This window comes from Diceros bicornis, chromosome 15 (genome assembly GCF_020826845.1).
Source record: "Diceros bicornis minor isolate mBicDic1 chromosome 15, mDicBic1.mat.cur, whole genome shotgun sequence".
In the NCBI taxonomy this organism is placed as follows: domain Eukaryota; kingdom Metazoa; phylum Chordata; class Mammalia; order Perissodactyla; family Rhinocerotidae; genus Diceros; species Diceros bicornis.
The window spans coordinates 22,697,233-22,715,732 of NC_080754.1; the positions used below are offsets into that span (position 1 = coordinate 22,697,233).

Below are 18,500 nucleotides of genomic sequence, written 5' to 3' on the forward strand. Positions count from 1 at the left end.
CAAGGGATGAGTATAAGCATTTTATGGCTTTTATCTTGAGGGAAGTTCCCAGTTTGCATTACACAGGGCAAGTAAAACACCAACAGAAAAGCCACAAGTCTTTCTGGCTTAAAGAATGAGAAGACAGACTTTGGGACAAACACAGCTGCCAGAATGTGAGGGGGGAAATCATAGAGAGGAGAAAAAAATTTCAGCAAGGGGGAGCCCTAAATTCTATGTATAAACTTGGCCCAAATCTCTAGCTGAACGATGAACTATGCATTTACAGGGCTGACTCGAAGCAGTCCAGTGAAGACAAAAATAAATGAACTGAGTGGGTGCCCACCATAGGCCAGAGTTTGTGGTCTGAGTCCAAATTATTGGCCGATAAAAAGTAATCAATACTCTACTGTGATGCCTGAGAGGTGGGACAGAAATAAGGTGAGCCAACAACTAACCAAGTTTAGTGCCTTAAGAGAGTTTCCAGGCTGTGGCCCAAGAAGACGGAACCTAGGCAGAGCCAGGTGGACTCCCTAAGTTGAGGAGGGAGATCAAGTGGCTGGAGTTCACAGAACAGAGTACCAGATAAGAGAGATCTACACAGAGAGAAAACCCTGGAGATCTGCAGAGGGTCCTCAACAAGTATTAAGCACAGTACAGAGTAGCACACGAATGTGAGGAAACTATCCAAGGCTATCTGAACTACCCAAAACTCCCTGAAGAGATTAGAGAATGACACTTGGTGCTCACACAGGGCCGGGAAGAGTGCCTCTTCCCATAGCCAAACATGAAAAAACTTACACTTTGCAGGGCATTGAGCAGGGCACTAAGCAAGGTCTTGCCTTCGTAGCAAGGAATGACTGAGCAAGTATTAAGACCTGCCTAACAAATCAAAGAGGCAGGATCCAAAAGGATCAAACTGTTTTCAAGTAACTTAATTGCATCCCATTAAAAACTTCAAAATATTTATGCGAATACAAAAATATCCAGCAACCACAATGTCTGGCAACCAATCAAAGGTTATTAGGCATGCAAAAAAGAAGGAAAATATAAGCCATAATGAAGAGAATAATCAATTGAAAATGACCCAGTCCTGACACTGATGTTAGAATTAAAAGGTAAGGACATTAAAACAGTATAACTGCATTCTACATATGCAAAAAGTCAAATAAAAACATGCAAGATATTTTTTAAAGCCCAAATCAAATTTCTAGAGAAGAAAACACAGTGTTTGAGATATAAAAATACACTAGATGGAATTAACAACAAATTGAACACTGCAGAAGATTAGCGAACTTGAAGATAAAGAAACAGAAACTAACAAATGAAAGAGAGAAAAAAAGAATGCAAAAAACTTAAAAGAGCATCAATGAGTTCTGGAAAAACTTCAAGTCATCTAATATATGTGTAATTGGAGTCCCCAAAGGAGGAGAGAGGGTCAGAAAAAATATTTGACTAATTAATGACAGAAAGTTTTCCAAATTGATGAAAACTATAAACATAGAGATTCAAAAGGCTCAATGAACTCCAAGCACAAGAAACATGAAGAAAACTATGCCAATATACATCACAATCCAAGTGCTTAAAACCAGTGATAAAATCCTAAAAGCACTTGAGGAGGGGCGGGTGGGGGGGGAAGACAAAAAATGACAGCAGATTTCTTGTCAAAAAAAAAAAATGCAAAAAACAAGACAGTAGGGTAATAGCCTTAAAGTACTAGAAGAAAAAAACAACAACTATCAATGTAGAATTCTATAGTCAGCTTTTAAAAATATCTTTCAACAACAATGGAGAGATAAAGATGTCTTCAGAGATATAAGAGCTTTAAGAACCCATCAACAGCAGACTTGCACGTACACACACACACACACACACACACACACACACTAAAGGAAGTCCTTCGGGCAGAAGGAAAATGATACCAGTTGAAAATATGAAACTTCACCAGAGTTCAGCAAACTTTGGAGGCCTTCCACCTGTTTTTGTAATAAAGTTGTAATGGAACACAGCCACAGCCCATTTGTTTACCTTTGTTCTACGTCTGCTCCTCCTCTACAACAGCAGAGTTGAGTAGTTACAACACAGACTGTATGGTCCAAAAACTGAAAATATTTACTATTTGACCCTTTACAGAAAAAGATTGTCAACTCTTGATCTACCCCAAAGAATGAAAAGTACCAGAAATGGTAACTGCAATAGTAGTTAAGATTTATTTTCTTATTATTTGAGTCGCTTTAAAAGATAATTGATTAAACAAAAATAAAATTTTTAAATAACGTGTTATATTTTTTGTTTATAACAAATGTATAAGTAAAACAACAATAACATAAATCCCAAGAGTGAAGAAATGCAAGTATATGACTGTAAGGTTCTCATTCCATACATGAAGCAGCATAATATTATGTGAAGGTAAACTATGATAAAAATGTAGACTATAATCCCTAATGCAGCCACTATACAAAACAAAGAATTATAGCTAATAAGATGAAAAGGAGGAAAAACAGAATCATAAAAAATACTTGGCCAATTTTTTGTGTGTGTGTGAGGAAGATCAGCCCTGAGCTAACATCTATGCCAACCCTCCTCTTTTTTTGAGGAAGACTGGCCCTGAGCTAACATCTGTGCTGATCTTCCTCCACTTTATGTGGGATGCCGCCACAGCATGGCCTGAGAAGTGGTGAGTCAGTGCGCGCCTAGGATCCAAACTTGGGCCTCCAGCAGCGGAGAACGTGCACTTAACCACTAGGCCACGGGGCCAGCCCCAGGCCAAGTTTTTAAAGGAAGGAAAAGTAGAAAAGAGTAAGACAACAGTTGGGAAAATAGAAAACAAATAGCAAAGTGAGAAACTTAAAACTATATCAATCACAACATTAATGTAAATGGTCTAAACGCTCCAACTAAAAGGGAGAGATTGACAGACTAGATAAGAAGTAGGATCAAACTCTATGTTGCATATAAGTGATGCACTTTAAGTATAAAGATACAAATAAGTTAAAAGTAAAAGAAAGAAAAAAGAAACACCATGCCAACACTAGTCAAAAGGAAAGCGGAGTAGCTATATTAATATCAGATAAAAATACATTTCAGAGAAGAGAATGTCAGCAGGGATAAAGAAGGTCATTTCATAGTGATAAATGCGTCACTTAATCAAGAAGACATAAGAATCCTAAATGTTTAAGCCTCCAATAACACAGCTTGAAAATACATGATGCAAAAACTTATAGAACTATAAATAAATCCACAACTATCACCTGAGATTTCAATACTCCTCTCAATAATTTGAGAGAACAAGTAGGCAGAAAAGCAACAAGGATACAGTATGCTTTAATAACACTATCAACGAACCTTACATGATTGACATTTATAGAACACTCCAGCCAACAACAGCAAACTACACATTATTTTCAAGTACACTTGGAATATTTATCAAAATGACAATATTCTAGACCATAAAACAAGTCTCAATCAATTCTAAAAGATTCAAGTTTATGAAGTATGTGCTCTAACCACAATGGAATTAAATTAAAAATCAGTCACAGAAAGACCTCTAGATATATCATCCCCAAATATTTTGGAAACTAAATAACCCAGGGGGCAAAGAAGAAATCAAAAGGGAAATTAGTACTTTGAACTGAGTGAAAATGAAAACACAAGAGAATTTGTGGGATGCTGCTAAAGCAGATTTTAGGGGGAAATTTGTAGTGCAAAATGCTTATATTAGAAATAAGAAAGGTCTCAAACTAATGGCCTCAGCTTCTACTTTAAGAAGCTAAGAAAAAGAGGAAATCAAATCCAAAGTAAACAGAAGAAAGGAATAATAAAGATCAAAGTAGAAATCAATAAAATAGAAAAAACTGAATCAATGAAACCTAAGCCGGTTTTTTTGAGATCTTTAAGTAAAGTTGGTAAACCTCTGGGCAGTCTAACCTATGTAAGAAAGAAAAAACAAATTACCAATATCAGGAATGGGAGAGGTGACACGACTACAGATTCTATACATACTACGAGGATAATTAGGGATTGTTATGAATAACTTTATGCCTATAAATTTGACACTTCAGATGAAATGAACAAATTCCCTAAAAGATATAAAACATGAAAGCTCACTCAAGAAAAAACAGATAACCTGAATAGACATGCAGCTACTAAACAAATAGAATTTGTACAGAAAAATGCTCCTACAAAGAAAACTCCAGGACTAGATGGCTTCACTGGTGAATTTTCACAAAACATGTAAGGAACAAATAATATCAAGTCTACACAAAATCTTTCCAAAAACTAAAGAGGAAAGAATACTTCCCAATTCATTCTAAAAGGCCAGCATTACTCATATACAAAAACAGAAAATTACAGAGAGACAAACATTCTTCATGAACACAGATGCAAAACTTTAAAACAAAATTTTGGCAAACTGAATCCAACAAAATAGAAGGATAATATATCGTTACCAAGTGAGGTTTATTCCTGGAACTCTCATACACTGCTGGTGGGAATGTAAAATGGTAACACCACTTTAGAAAACAGTCTGGCAGTGTCTTAAAACCTCCCAAATATCTCCCATATGATACAGGTATTCCACTTCTAGGTATTTACTGAGAGTAAAGAAAACATAGGTGCAACCAAAGATTTGTAAAAGAATATTCATAGCATCATTTGTAATAGCCAAAAACTGTCAACAACCAAAATCTGTCCATCAACAAGTAAACGGATAAACAAACGTGGTATGTACAATATCCTCCACAATACAAAGGAATGAATTATTGCTACACACAACAACAGAATGAATTTCAAAATAAGTATCCTGAGTGAAAGCAGCCAGAAAAAAAAAGAGTACACATAATTCATATAAAATTCTTAAAAATACAAACTAATCCATAATGACAGAAAGAAGATCAGTAGTTGTCTGGGTTGGGGGAGACGTGAAGGAAAAATTAAAAGGGGGCATGAGAAATTCTGGAGGATATGTTTATTTTCTTAATAGTGGTGTTGGTTTCACACATATGTCAAAACTTATCAAATTGTACACTTTAAAGTGTGCAGATTATTGTATGTCAATTATACCTCTAATACAGCTGTTTAAAAGGAAAATAAGTCAAGCATAACCTAACCATACGCGCCTTCAAGACATTCACTTTCAAGAAAGCGGTAAATTGAAAGTAAAGGACAGAAAAGAATATATCATGCAAACAGTAAACATAAGAAGACTGGGGTTCTTTTATTAATATCAGATACAACAGAACTTTAGGTGAAGAAATATTACTAGAGATAGAATAACATTTCATAAATGCAAAAAGGAACATTTCATCAGAAGACATAAAATCATAAATGTGTATGCACTTAATAATAGATTCAAAATACAAAAAAGCAAAAAGCATCAGTTAAAAGGAGAAATACCCAATTCCACAGTCATAGTTAGATACTTTAAACTCTCTTAGCTATTGGACAAAAACTAAACAAAGCTAGACAAAAATCAGTCTAGTTTCAACAACTGGGCAAAGATTGGTCAAAACAAAGATAATCTGAATAACATTATGATCTAAGTGATATTTGTAGAACATTACATCCAATAACTACAGAATATACATTCTTTACAAGTGCACAAGCTATGTTCACCAAGACAGATCATATGCCATGTCATAAAACAAGACTCTATAAATTTCAAAGGATTGAAATCATATAGAGCATGTTATCTGATCACAATGAAATTAAATTAGAAATCAACAATAAGATACCTAGAAATATAACTAAATATCTACATATTAACACACTTCTAAATAATCCATGATCAAAAATCACAAGGAAAATTAGAAAACTCTTCAAAAACTAAATGATAAAAACACAACATATCGAACTGTGTGCTTGAGAATTGTGTAACTTTAAATGTTTACATGAGAAAAGAAGATCTGAAATCTTTGATACAAAGTTTCACTTTAAGAAGCTAGAAAAAGAAGAGCAAAGTAAAACCAAATAAGTAGAAAGAAATACCAAAGAGCAAAAATCAATGAAAGTGAAAACAGACCAGCAATAGAGAAAATTAACAAGCCAAAAGTTAGCTCTTTGAAAAGACAAAAAAAAAAAGTTGAATACTTTCTAGCTAAGGCTGATCAAGAAAATGAAGCACATATTGAGGAGATATTGGTCAAAGGGCACAAACCTGCAGTTAGAAGAAAAACAAATTCTGGAGATCGAATCTAACCAGCATTTTGATTACAGTTAACAATACTGTATATATACTTCAAAGTTGCTTAGAGACTAGATCTTAAATGTTCTTACCACAAAAAAGAAACAATAATTGACATGATGGAGGTGTTAGCTAAAGCTATAGTGGTAATCATACTGCAATATATAAATGTATCAAATAAACAAGTTGTACACCTTAAACTTACACAACGTTATGTGTCAATTAAAAAAAAAAACAACAATAATAGGGATTGGAGTAGGAGTGGGTACCACTACAGAGCTTATAAGCATTAAAAGGATAAAAAGGGAATATTATAACCAACATATGACAGAAATTTGACATCTTCAGTGAAAAGGCCAAAACTTCCAAAAAAATTCAAAAATCCAAACGGACACAAGATGAAAAAGAAAATCTTATCAGCCTTATATCTGTAATAGAAATTCAATTCATTATAAACTCCAGACCCAGATGTTTCCACTGGTAAATTCTTTTAAACACTTAAGAAAGAAACAATACCCATCTTACACAAACTCTCAGAAAATAAAAGGGAACACTCATTTTATGAGGCCAGCATAACTCTAATACCAAAATCTGACCAAGATACTACAAAACAAAGAGAAAATTATAGACCAATATGTCCTTCATGAATATGGATAGTAAATTCCTTCACAAAATAGTAGCAAATCAAATTCAGTAATATATGAAAAGGATAATACTTTATGACCGTTTATCCCAACAATGCAAAGTTGGTTTAATATTCAAAAATTAAAGTACTGCACCATATTAACAGAATAAAGAAGAACACTCATGTGATCATTTCAATAAATGCAGAAAAAGCATTTGACAAGATTCAATACCAATTCTCAGCAAACTAGGAATAGAGGGGAACGACCTCAGTCTGATAAAGGACATTCACGGAAAACTTAAAGCTAGCAACGGCTAAAGGTAAAATATGGAACACTTTCTCCTAAGATCAGGAACAATACAAGAAGGCCCAATCCTACCACTTCTGTTAAATAGTGTAATGAAGGTCCCTTGCAAGAAAAAGAAAGAAAGGCATAAGGATTAGAAAAGAGTAATTAAAATTTGTCTTTATTTGCAGATAAAGTGATTGTTTATGTAGAAAATCCTAAGAAAGCCACAAAAAGAGACTAGAACTAACAAAATAAATATTTATCAAGTTCACATAATATAAGGTTAATGAGAAAAATTCAATGTATACTTACATCTTAGCAGCAAACAGCTGGAAAATGAAATTAGAATAAGTCCATCCACAATAGCACCAAAAAATATGAAGTATTTTGAATAAATTTTAAAATGTGCACAACTACTCCAATGAAAACTGTAAAACATTGCTGAAAGAATTTAAAGAAGATCTAAAAGGGGCTGGCCTGGTGGCGCAAGCAGTTAAGTGCGCACGCTCTGCTTCGGCGGCCTGGGGTTCACAGGTTCGGATCCTGGGCGTGCACTGGCGCACCACTGGTCAAGCCATGCTGTGGCGGCGTCCCATATAAAGTAGAGGAAGATGGGCATGGATGTTAGCCCAGGGCCAATCTTCCTCAGCAACAAGAGGAGGATCAGCAACGGATGTTAGTTCAGAGCTGATCTTCCTCACAAAAAAAAAAAAAGATTTACATAAGTGGAGATATATACTATACTCATGGATTGAAAAGTTTAGTAGCGTTAAGACACCAATTCTCTCTAGACTCGTCTATAGATTCAACACAATGCCAATTTGAAATCCCATCCAACTTTTTTTTTAAGAGAATTTGAAAAATCTGATTGTATAATTTCTGTAGAAATGCAAAGGACCTGGAATAATCAAAGCAGTTGTGAAAAGAAGAACAAAGTCAGAGGACTTATAGTACCCAACTTCAAGACTAACTACAAACTACAGTAATGAATACAGTGTGATAGTGGCATAAAGAGTGACAAAGAGATCAACATAACAGAATAGAAAGCATAGAAATGGATCTATTAATCACTTGATTTTCAACAAAGGTACCAAGGCAATACAATGAGGAAAGCAAAGTCTTTTCAAAAAATGGTGCTGAAACAACTGGATATGCACATGGGAAAAAAAAATAAACCTTGACCCTTATCTTACCCCACACACAAACATTTACTGAGGTTCAGAGGGTTAACTGTGACAGCTAAAACCATAAAGCTTGTGGAAGAAAACATAAGAGTGTATCTTCATGACTTGAGGTTAAGCAAACGTTTCATAGACAGGACACAGGAAATTATAACCATAAAAATTGATAAATAATAGGCTTTACCAAAATTAAAAACGCCTGCTAATTAAAAGACATCATGAGGAAAATGAATAGGAGGCAAGCCACAGCATAGGTGAAAATATTCACCAAACATATCTGATAATAAATTGGCATTCAAGATATATAAAGAATTTCTATAAATTGATAATAAAAAGACAGATAACTCAATTTTTAAAATAGGAAAATGACTTAAAAAGATACTTCACGAAAAGAAGATATATAAATGGCCAAGAATCTCAAGAAAAAATGTTCAACATCATTTGTCATCAGGGAAATGCAAATTGAAACCATAATGAGATACCACTACACACCCATTAGAATGGCTAAAATTTTAAAAACTGACAATATCAAATCGTGGAAAGATGTAGAGCAACTAGAACTCTCATATATTTTATTCTCAACATAATACAACCACTTTGGGAAAAAATCTGGCAGTTCCTTAAAAAGCTAAATATATACTTACTCTATGGCCCAGAAATTCCTCAACTAGTATTTACTGAAGATAAATGAAAACATATGTCCACACAAACACTTGTATGAGAATATTCATAGCAGCTTAACTCATAACAGACAAAGCATGAAAAAGCCCAGGTATCCATCAAAAGGAAATTATAGCACAATCATGCAAAAGGAAAATGCAGTATACTCATAAAATGGAATACTTCTCAGCAATACAAAAGAATTATGATATATGCACCAATATGGATGAATCTCAAAGCATGCTGAGTCAAAGAAGCTTTACATAAAAGAGCACATATTGTACGATTATATTTATATGGTGTTGTAAAAGAGGCAAAACTAATATATGGTGAAAAAATATAACACTGCTCATCTCTGGAGGGGAAAGCTGGGGTTGACTACAAAAGGGTATGAGGATACTTTGTGGGATGATGGTGATATATCTTGCTAGGGATTTGGGTAACACAGGTATATGCATTTGACAAAACTCAATGACTGGTACATTTAATATTTGTATATTTCATGTTTTGTAAATCTTACTTCAAAAGAAAAAATGCTGAAATATAGAAAAAAATGTATTGAAGTCTACAACTTACTGTGAAATGTATAAAAAATTAAGATAAATTGGTGGATGGATAAATGGATAGATATTTGATAAAGCATATGTTGATAGAATCTAGATGGTGGGTATACAGGTGTTCACTATAAAATTCTTTTAATTTTTTGGAACTGCTGAAAAATGTCTTAGCAAAACATTGGAGGAAAAAGTTGAGCACGGTAGAATAGAAGAAATTGGAAAGCCTAGATACTGGAAACCAGGAAGCAAAAATTTTTATCAGTGCACAGTACTGCCCAGGAACCATGGGACCCTGCTGGCCAATATGTCTGTCAGTTTGGAAGGGTATAATCTTATAATGGAGACGAATGAATCCAATTATCACAGCTTGACGCTATCACAGCCAATTAAAATCATCAAACTAACTCTCCTTGTTCTGATATTTATGCTCAATAAGCAGATTTCTGGTAATTATAATCTAGCTTACCACAAAGATTTTTACAGGACAAAGAGAGAATACACTGGCCAATCAATAGCCACTTGGCAATTAAATTTTTTACTGTTAACTAATTAATGGGAGCATTATGATTTCTATAATAGACTTTTAAGTTTGGTTAGACCAAATTACACACATTAAGCCTGATCAAATCTCAGTCTACCAAAAACTAAATTCACTTCTCAACTGGGAAAACTGATTCAGGATCAAAAATAATAATTCATCTCCAATACAGAGTTCTAAGACCTTAGAATCAGAAAGGCTCCTGAGACCATGGTGCTTGTTATCTACTTTTTTCTCATTATTTGTTGTTGAGACACTACATTAATGTCTTTCATGATTCCTTTCATATGGAATCACCTCCAAAAAAGCTTTTTATCAAGCAGACAAGACAGAAGACTTATACAGCTTTCTGGAAGAAACTCTCATCAGAACATCTAAGTATAGATATAGCGAAGACAAATAGACCATATTCATAAGAATTGCACATTTAATTACCTGTGTGCCCTCATTATAAACATCTGGAAAAGAAGTTTGAGATGCTGTTTCATGTCTTTGCAAGGTTGGTTTATTTAGAAATTGGCTAATTTCTTTGGATTTCTGCTGGAGTTGATCTAAGGAAAAGAAAATAAGTACATATAAATGATCTCTGCCTCAAGTCTGAAACTTAGTGAGTTATTATCTTCTAGGGATACACTATATGCTGTTTACTCAGTTATCTGAATTAAAATTATGATGCCAATGACAAAATTTTTTTTTTAACTGTTTACATGCTCTCAAGGACCAAAGCGGATCTCAGCAAGCCACTTCATTCAAAAGTAAAATAACACAGGCCTAGGCATTTTTTAAAAAGTTATTTTTCTTTTCCCCCTTGAAAATGCCTTTAGCATTTTTTATTTTCTTCACTCTTCACTTAAGATTCTATACCACAGTTTTAAACATGAACATGGTCCAGTTAAGAGGACAGTGTGTTCATGTAACACATTGTTCCTATGTAATGCCCCTGAAGGCTTTCTGGTTAATGTTCAGTTCTTCAATAAAGATCTTCAACTCCGTTCTTTCTAAAATCTTTCCTTTAGATAAATGCCAATCTATCAGAATTAAACTAAATTAGAGGCATGTATTACTTTAATAATAATACATTTAAAAAAATAAGTTTTCTTTAATTCTTAAAGGATAAAAATTTTCTTTAAAAAGAAATTTTCACTTTTTTTCAATTATAAGAAAAGCATTCAGATCTATCTGTAGAAGTAAGGATGGCTCCATGCAATTCAGTCTCCCTACCTACGCACCTAAATCTGGCCTGAGTTTGCCATAAATTAACTCAAATCCTACTCATTTCAGTTACTGAATCCTTCAGACCATAGTCACGTTTCACATGGCATTCTTTTTAATATTTGACACATCACCAGCAATAGTTTTTAGCACTATAATGATATTTATAATATTAAGCCATATTATAATTTCAGTCAGAGAAAGGAGAAATGCAACAAAGAATTCAGAAGAGATGCCTTTCTTAATCCTTCTGTTGATTAAACTGCTTTGAGCAAATGATGTCATTAACAGATCCCTGAAATTTTGAAGTAGGAGCCACTCAGGTACTAGACAAGTGGGCTTCAAAAGCGTTCCAATACTGACCTTCCAGCTGTTGAATGGCCTGGGCTGAATGAATTGCCTGTTCACTCTTATCTTGGAGAAGCTTTGAATTTTCATCCTTTAGGGCATCACAGGCAGAGTGCAGCTCTTGTTCAGTCTTTTGAAGACTCAAAATGTGACAGGTCTTCTCTTCCATTTCCGCTTTATGCTTCTGCTCCAAAGCACTGTACCGGGACTGTAGTTCAGCCTGGGCTTGGCCTCCTTGCTCAAGCTGTTCCAGAAGATGATGCATTTCTTCCTGCAGGTTATGGAAGGATAATTTTCTCTCTGCCACTTCAAGTTCCATCTTCTCCATCAGCATCTTGGACTCCTGTCTTTCTGTTTCAATAGTGTTCCTTAAAGTATTGTGCTCAGCTTCCATCTGCCGTAACTGCTGAGAGAGCATCTAAGAAAAAGAGACAAAGCCTCGTGAGCCATAAATTGTTTCTTCCATTTCATAGGCATAGTCAAGTGCCTCTTCTAGGTGAAGCATGGGGCTAGACACTCACGACCAAACCTACAATTGCATAAGAACCTCTGTTTTTGCTTCTTGATACATTTGACAGTTTATATTCATCTGTGTCATTATTTTTTATTCTCTGTCTCTCCCATTACAAAATAAGTTCAATAAGGGAAGGGACTTCTCCAGCACTTAGCACAGTATATAGCATATTGAGTACATGGTACTCAACAAATACTGAATGAATGAATGAATGAATGAATCCAGCTTCTGCCCTCAAGGAACTCAAGAGTTCAGTGACAGAGTCACACTTAACCAGATAATTATAATACAAAATGATAGAGGCCATGAGACAGACACTTATAAGGTATTAACAGGAGCAGAGAAGAAGGGAAACTTGCCAAAAGTCACATAAATGTAACTACCTATATAGTACCTATTAAGTAGCACAACTGGGATTTGAACCTGACTATCTGATGAAAGCCAGAGATGGGCCTCAGGGTCAGGGTATGGTTTTTGTTAGCATGGGAGATACGGGAACATGCTTCTATGCAGGAAAGAAAGTCCTTCTCAAGGAGAGCTGAAAATTGAGAAGAAAGGATATGACTTTCTCCAGCAGCACACTGCACCCAGATGAATGAGCAAAGAATGTGGACACTGATTCCACATTAGGATTTGGCTACTTGGGTGTGATAGGACAGGGACACAGGGAATCCAAGGGCTGGTAAAAGAGTAGTCCAAATGGTCAAACACAGTCCATTCTAGACAGGGAAAGGAGAGAGGCCAAGAAAGAACTAACATTCTAGAGGAACAATGTGAAAGGATCAGGGGACGGTAATGAGATTGAAGGTCAGGACAGTCTGAGAAAGGGAATGACATGATGGGTACAGTCAAGAATGGGATACTTGAGTGTAAGATTTTAGAATATCAGTGTCCCGGATTACCTTTAGATTCAAGGGAATATTGCACGGTGGGATTATTTCAATCTGACAGAAAGTCAACAAAGAAGGGAAAGTACATAAAGCACAAGAACCATTCAAGATGGAGAAGGGGTAAACTGACAGAAAAGAAACTCACCAGAGGAAAATATGACATTCTACAGAAACTAGGACCCTAGACCTAGAGTCACAAAGGAAAAGAGCAACAACAAAAGATGTGAAATGTAAGCCTCATGAGGGAAGGACTGTATCTGTTTTGCTCATCATTGTATCACCACTACTTAAGACAGCAAATCTATTGAAAGAATGAACAAATGGCATCAATTCTCTGAAGGCTTATAATAGAATTTCATATCCACTGCCTGGCAAACTAGTGGATGTGAATACTCCCAAGCCAGGCAGTAAAGACTATAAGGCAGTACCTGGTTTCTCTGTTCAGCAGCAGTCAGCTCCTGTTGCAGCAAGTCCACGACCTGAGCACGACCCAACAAGGCTTCTTCATGCTCTTCAAGCTTCCTCTGCAGCACCCTCAATTTCTGAGAAGAAAATGTTTTAGACATAATGTGCTAACAAATGAGCACTATTACTTGCTTACCTTTCAAAATGTCATGTAGATTTGTGTACTTAAGATTTTTGGATGTTGAGGATGACAGATTAAAGAGTGAGACACCAGCATGCCATGCTCTCCATCCAGCAGCAACAAAGAATCTCCAAAAATGCCTTCTCCAGAGCACTGACAACAACTAAACTGAGACACAAGCAAGTCCCTGAATTAGGGAGCCTTTTTAAATTAAAGAAAATGACACATATCCCATATCAATGTCCTGTACCTAAATAAGATAGGTACATGTATATCTCACTCCATCAAAGAGAACATTCTCTGCAGGCAAGAACCATTTCTCTTTTAGTGTCATGCATAAGACATGCACTCAATAAACATTTGTCAAATGAATAAATCAATGATACATGTATACATTAACATTCTACTTAAAAAAAGTGTTGTATTCTGAAACCTCATTTAGTGGTGTATTCTGAAGTACTGCTTAGAACTTGGAAGAAGTTTTCACTCAAAAACAATTAAATGGATCAACCAGGAAATACCACTGGAGTGCCTTTGGGTACCACACTGCACTACACACTAAATAGAAACAAATACCTTTGAGTTAGTAGATGATAAATTCAAAAACAATGAAGCCAACTTTCAAAATATACTCAACACATTTTTTTAAAAGAGAATTATTGATTTAATAAAAGACATTATGGCTTCAAAATCACTCCTCTTCATCTTTTATTTTTTGCAAGTTTAAAATTGGCTTCATTGATTTGAAGCTTTGGATCAGGTTTTTAATGCATCTATGACGAGCAAACTGAAGAGAAACCAATTTCTGACTACCACATAAATTTGCCAATTAAACTCAGCTTTTGAGTACCGACAACCTGGTTAAAGGGGTAGGAGGAAAGGTAAGGATAAGAAAAAATAATTAATATGCAACAGAAGACAAAAACACCAAAAAGAAGCCAATTAAAGAGCGCACTAGGACCAAATGAAGAGCAGTGGGTAAAAGTAGAAAAGTGGCTGTGATCATTTAATTAAACGTTAACCAAAATGACAATCATTCTACTAAGTTTTAGCAACACACCTGTTGCATCTCTGTTTCCACATCTGCCTGGGTTACTAACTGAAGAAGCTCATCTTCATGAAGACGAACCTGTGTTTCAAAGCGGGCATCTTTCTCTCGGACCACCTGCTGCATGGAACTCAACTAAAGACACACACCAGAGAAACTGTACAAGTTACACTCCCCGAATATTGCACAAACAAAACTCACAGACTGTTCTCCAAAGATACACTGAGAATTGATAGACAATAGGTTTTTAAATTAGATTGTGAATGTCAAGGATGAGAATGTTGGAAGAGAGATATAGTCAGGCCCGACAGTAACTTCCACATGTGAGAGAAAGCCTATTACCAAATTCAGAAATCAGCCTAAATATAAATTTTGATTAAAAATTATATTTGCATGGTTACTAGAAATGTTTAAATACATAAGAGGTATATATTTTTAAAGTTCTAAGGAGATTAGAATATTAAACATACAAAGTGAAGTTAGGTTTCTGTTAAGTCCTAGACACTTCTTTCAATATCACACTCATGCTCAAAAACTTGCCATGAAATTCTCATGTCCTATAAGTCAAACTTCAAACTAATGGATCTTTTATTCAAGATTCTCTACAACTATAAATATAAATCTTTCTTTCTAGTCTTATTTTCAAAGAATTGCTTCTACCAAAGAACTTCGTATATTTCCAAACCCACACCACGTCCCCAGACAGCTATTTTCAGCTGTCATTACTTACAGGCTTCTAGATCACCTTCATTTGTAACCCGCTCTTAACAGAATGAAATCAAAATATACTGACTGATTATGAGCCGCTCAATACCAATATTTTTGTTTTGTTTTGTTTTTAGGTTTTGTGTGTATGTGTGTTGTGTCTGCGTGTATGTGTGTGTGTGTGCTTATCCGTTTCCTTAAGATCTATGGTTGGGCATGCCAACCAGCTCTTAGCTTGCCCATTTTGCACCGGTCCTTAACTATTGCTGATTTCTCAGTTTGCGACACTTTGAATTGACCTTGGTTATCCTTCTAGGTAGGACAAAAAAATCTTCATAATTTTTTTATCTGAATTCTGACATCACTATGAATTTGGAATCCTGTGTTTTAAATACACAGGCACTGGAGTCCTTCATTGGCCAAACACATCTACACATCCTTTCCCATAAATGTACCATATTCTTTTTCCTCTCTGAGACTGCTCACACCATTCTCCACAAATAGAATATCTTCCCTCACCTTGTCTAGAACATTATCTATCCATCACAGTTTTGCCTAAATTCTAACTTTTCCATGTAACTTCCTGGTTGTCACACTCACAGTGACCTCTTTCACCTCTCAAAATACTTTTGAGTTTGAGTTGCTACTTGCTACGCACTTATTCTGAATGGCTTGCATCATGACAGATCTGTTAACACATTTATATATCTTGGCTTTTCATGCTTTAAGCCTCTCATGGGTAAAAATCATATTTTGTATTTTCCATCCTACATTGTATAATAGTGCTCATACATAAAAGGACACAATAAAAGCTAATAGGTAAAAGTAAAGATTTCAGGATACATAATTTTAACTGTATAGACAGCAGTAAGCCATCCAAAGACAGAAGGCATCACTAATACTCAATAAAGTTACCAATAAAGTAAAAACCAAATACCCGATGGACAAGGTTAGTGATTGTGCAAGGGCACTTCAGGGAAAAAAAATGTTTTATGAGTCAAAAGCATTCCCAAAGGAGAAATATGGGAGTAGGTGGTCAAACTGGAAATTTATAAAAACAATGAGAGTTGAGGACGCCAGTCCAAAAAGTCTGGTCCTGGTAGCAGAAATAAATATGAAGAAGAATGTTACATACTGGTGCCATTTAACATTGAATCACATAACTTACACCACTTTCTTATTACATACTCACTAAGTAATCTTCTGATTATAATTTAACTTCCCATTAAGATTTTACTATAGGGAAAGAATGGACCCAATCATTTGTATTTCTTTTGGTTTATGTGTCAGTCTCTTGTGAACTTAGCATGAGCCCATTCCTAAGAGACTGAATCTTTGTATGCTATTAAAATCAAGTTTCTGGGCCTGGAGAACTAAGAAACAGTCATCAATTAGGCTACAGCAAATTCATCAAGGTAAAAACACTTCTTCTAATTTCTTCTACTACCACATCCTTCTAATTTCTAATTTAATATTCTAGCTCTTATACTTTCATCTACTAAGGTTTTAAAAAGTGACTGAATTGCCTTGTCATGTAATAACCCATTAGACTTTCACGATTCTTTATTCTGATTATGAGGAACCCTCTACCCTACCTGAGCAGCTTGCTCTGCCTGCGTCTGGCTGAGCTGGGCTTGCAAAGTGCTAATGAGTTCCTCCTTCTCTTGGAGCTGTTGCTTCATCATTAAAAATTCTTCCATCTCTTTCGAATTCTTATCAAACTGAAGACGTAGAAGGAAAAAAAATATTTATTCAAGTAAAAGAATTAGCAATCTTAATTCTTTGACCTCCCCTTCCCATTTGCCCTAAATATCTACCAATAGCCATCTAATGTCCACTTAAAACGAAAAGGAATTGCATGTACTATGGTTTTTAAAAAGTAATCATCAAAATTTATTTGTCAGAGGAAGATAGAACCCATCACAGCAGTTTTTCAATTTCTCTGAATGCTCACATAGAAAGAGATAGTACAACTAAATAGTAAAATCAAAAACCCATGGACAATATTTACAACAAAATTAGGAAGGCAGTCCCACAAACTCCAAAATACAAGTAGGTAGGGACAAACCACCAAAAGGTGTGAGACCTGCATGGTATTAGAGTCTGTGGAGAGGAAAGCAGAAGGCAGCACAAAGCAACATCCTTGAGAACAGGAAAATCCCCAAATAGCCCATAATTACTTATTGGAAAACACAGTTGCCCAATCTTAGAACAGCAGCTTAAATTAGCAAGACCTTCCCATTCTCTAATATTGGGTATGTGCAAAAGGTCCACGGTAAGAAGGACTAAAAGGCTAGAACAATCTAGTTCCTCTGGACTCTCAAAACTGACTTATCAGGGCTGCCTTCCAAGACCTGGACCTGCACTAAGCAGAAACATCTAGGAATGAAATAAAAATTAAGCAGATTAGGGATAACTGAAACAGAAGGAAAAGGTCTATATGTGTACTATATAACTCATTACCAACTAGCCACATGTGGCTATAGAGGGCTTGAAATACAGCTAATATGAATGAGGTATTTAATTATTAACATTATTTAATTTTAATTAATTTAAATTTAAAAACTAAAGAAGTATAAATTATTTTTCCATTAAATACAACTGTTTTAGTATGACTACATTTCACTTTATTTGTTGCATCACGTAAGATATTGTTGAATTGTCTTGCAAGTAACAAGCGTGCATGTTGTTCCTAGCGTTATAATAAACCTGTCACCTATCTATAGTAAGTGTCAATGGATTGATTCAGTTTGAATGATATTTTTTCTACACACCTACATAACATTATAATGTGCTTATTTGAATACCTTATGCAGACAGCATGAGTAACAGTTGATACCTATGTAAACCATAACTGGTAATTAAACTGACATAAAAGGCTTATTACTATTTTAATGGTAACTGAATTATTTTTCTAGTTCAAAAATAAGTATAGACACATTTTTAAGTGTAAAATGAAGGCATAGTACTGATGCATAGTTCATTCCATTTTATTTCTAATTAGCAGTCCAGTATGTAGATATACCACAGTTTGTTTCAATATTCACCTGTGGATGGACATGTGAGTTGTTTCCAGTTTTTGGTTATTACAAGTAAAGCTGCTATAAACATTCACATACAACTCTTTGTACGGACATATGCTTTCATTTGTCATAGATGTTGCTTTGTAGTTGATATGCTTTTCAAA

The 18,500-nt window shown here is 35.0% G+C and overlaps 1 protein-coding gene across 3 annotated transcripts in view; it reads right to left on the minus strand.

Annotated features, from left to right (window-relative positions):
* The window catches only part of GOLGB1 (golgin B1), a 74,688-nt gene that overhangs the window by 38,210 nt on the left and 17,978 nt on the right, over positions 1–18,500 (minus strand). For 2 of the 3 annotated variants that reach the window (XM_058555875.1, XM_058555877.1), the window contains exons 7-11: positions 16,909–17,034; positions 14,621–14,743; positions 13,403–13,516; positions 11,586–11,988; positions 10,446–10,561 (exon numbers count right to left, since the gene is read on the minus strand). In XM_058555875.1, the coding sequence (XP_058411858.1) occupies positions 10,446–10,561; positions 11,586–11,988; positions 13,403–13,516; positions 14,621–14,743; positions 16,909–17,034 (882 nt within the window). The remainder of the gene's footprint in view (positions 1–10,445; positions 10,562–11,585; positions 11,989–13,402; positions 13,517–14,620; positions 14,744–16,908; positions 17,035–18,500) is intronic. The other variant, XM_058555878.1, reaches the window with a different exon arrangement.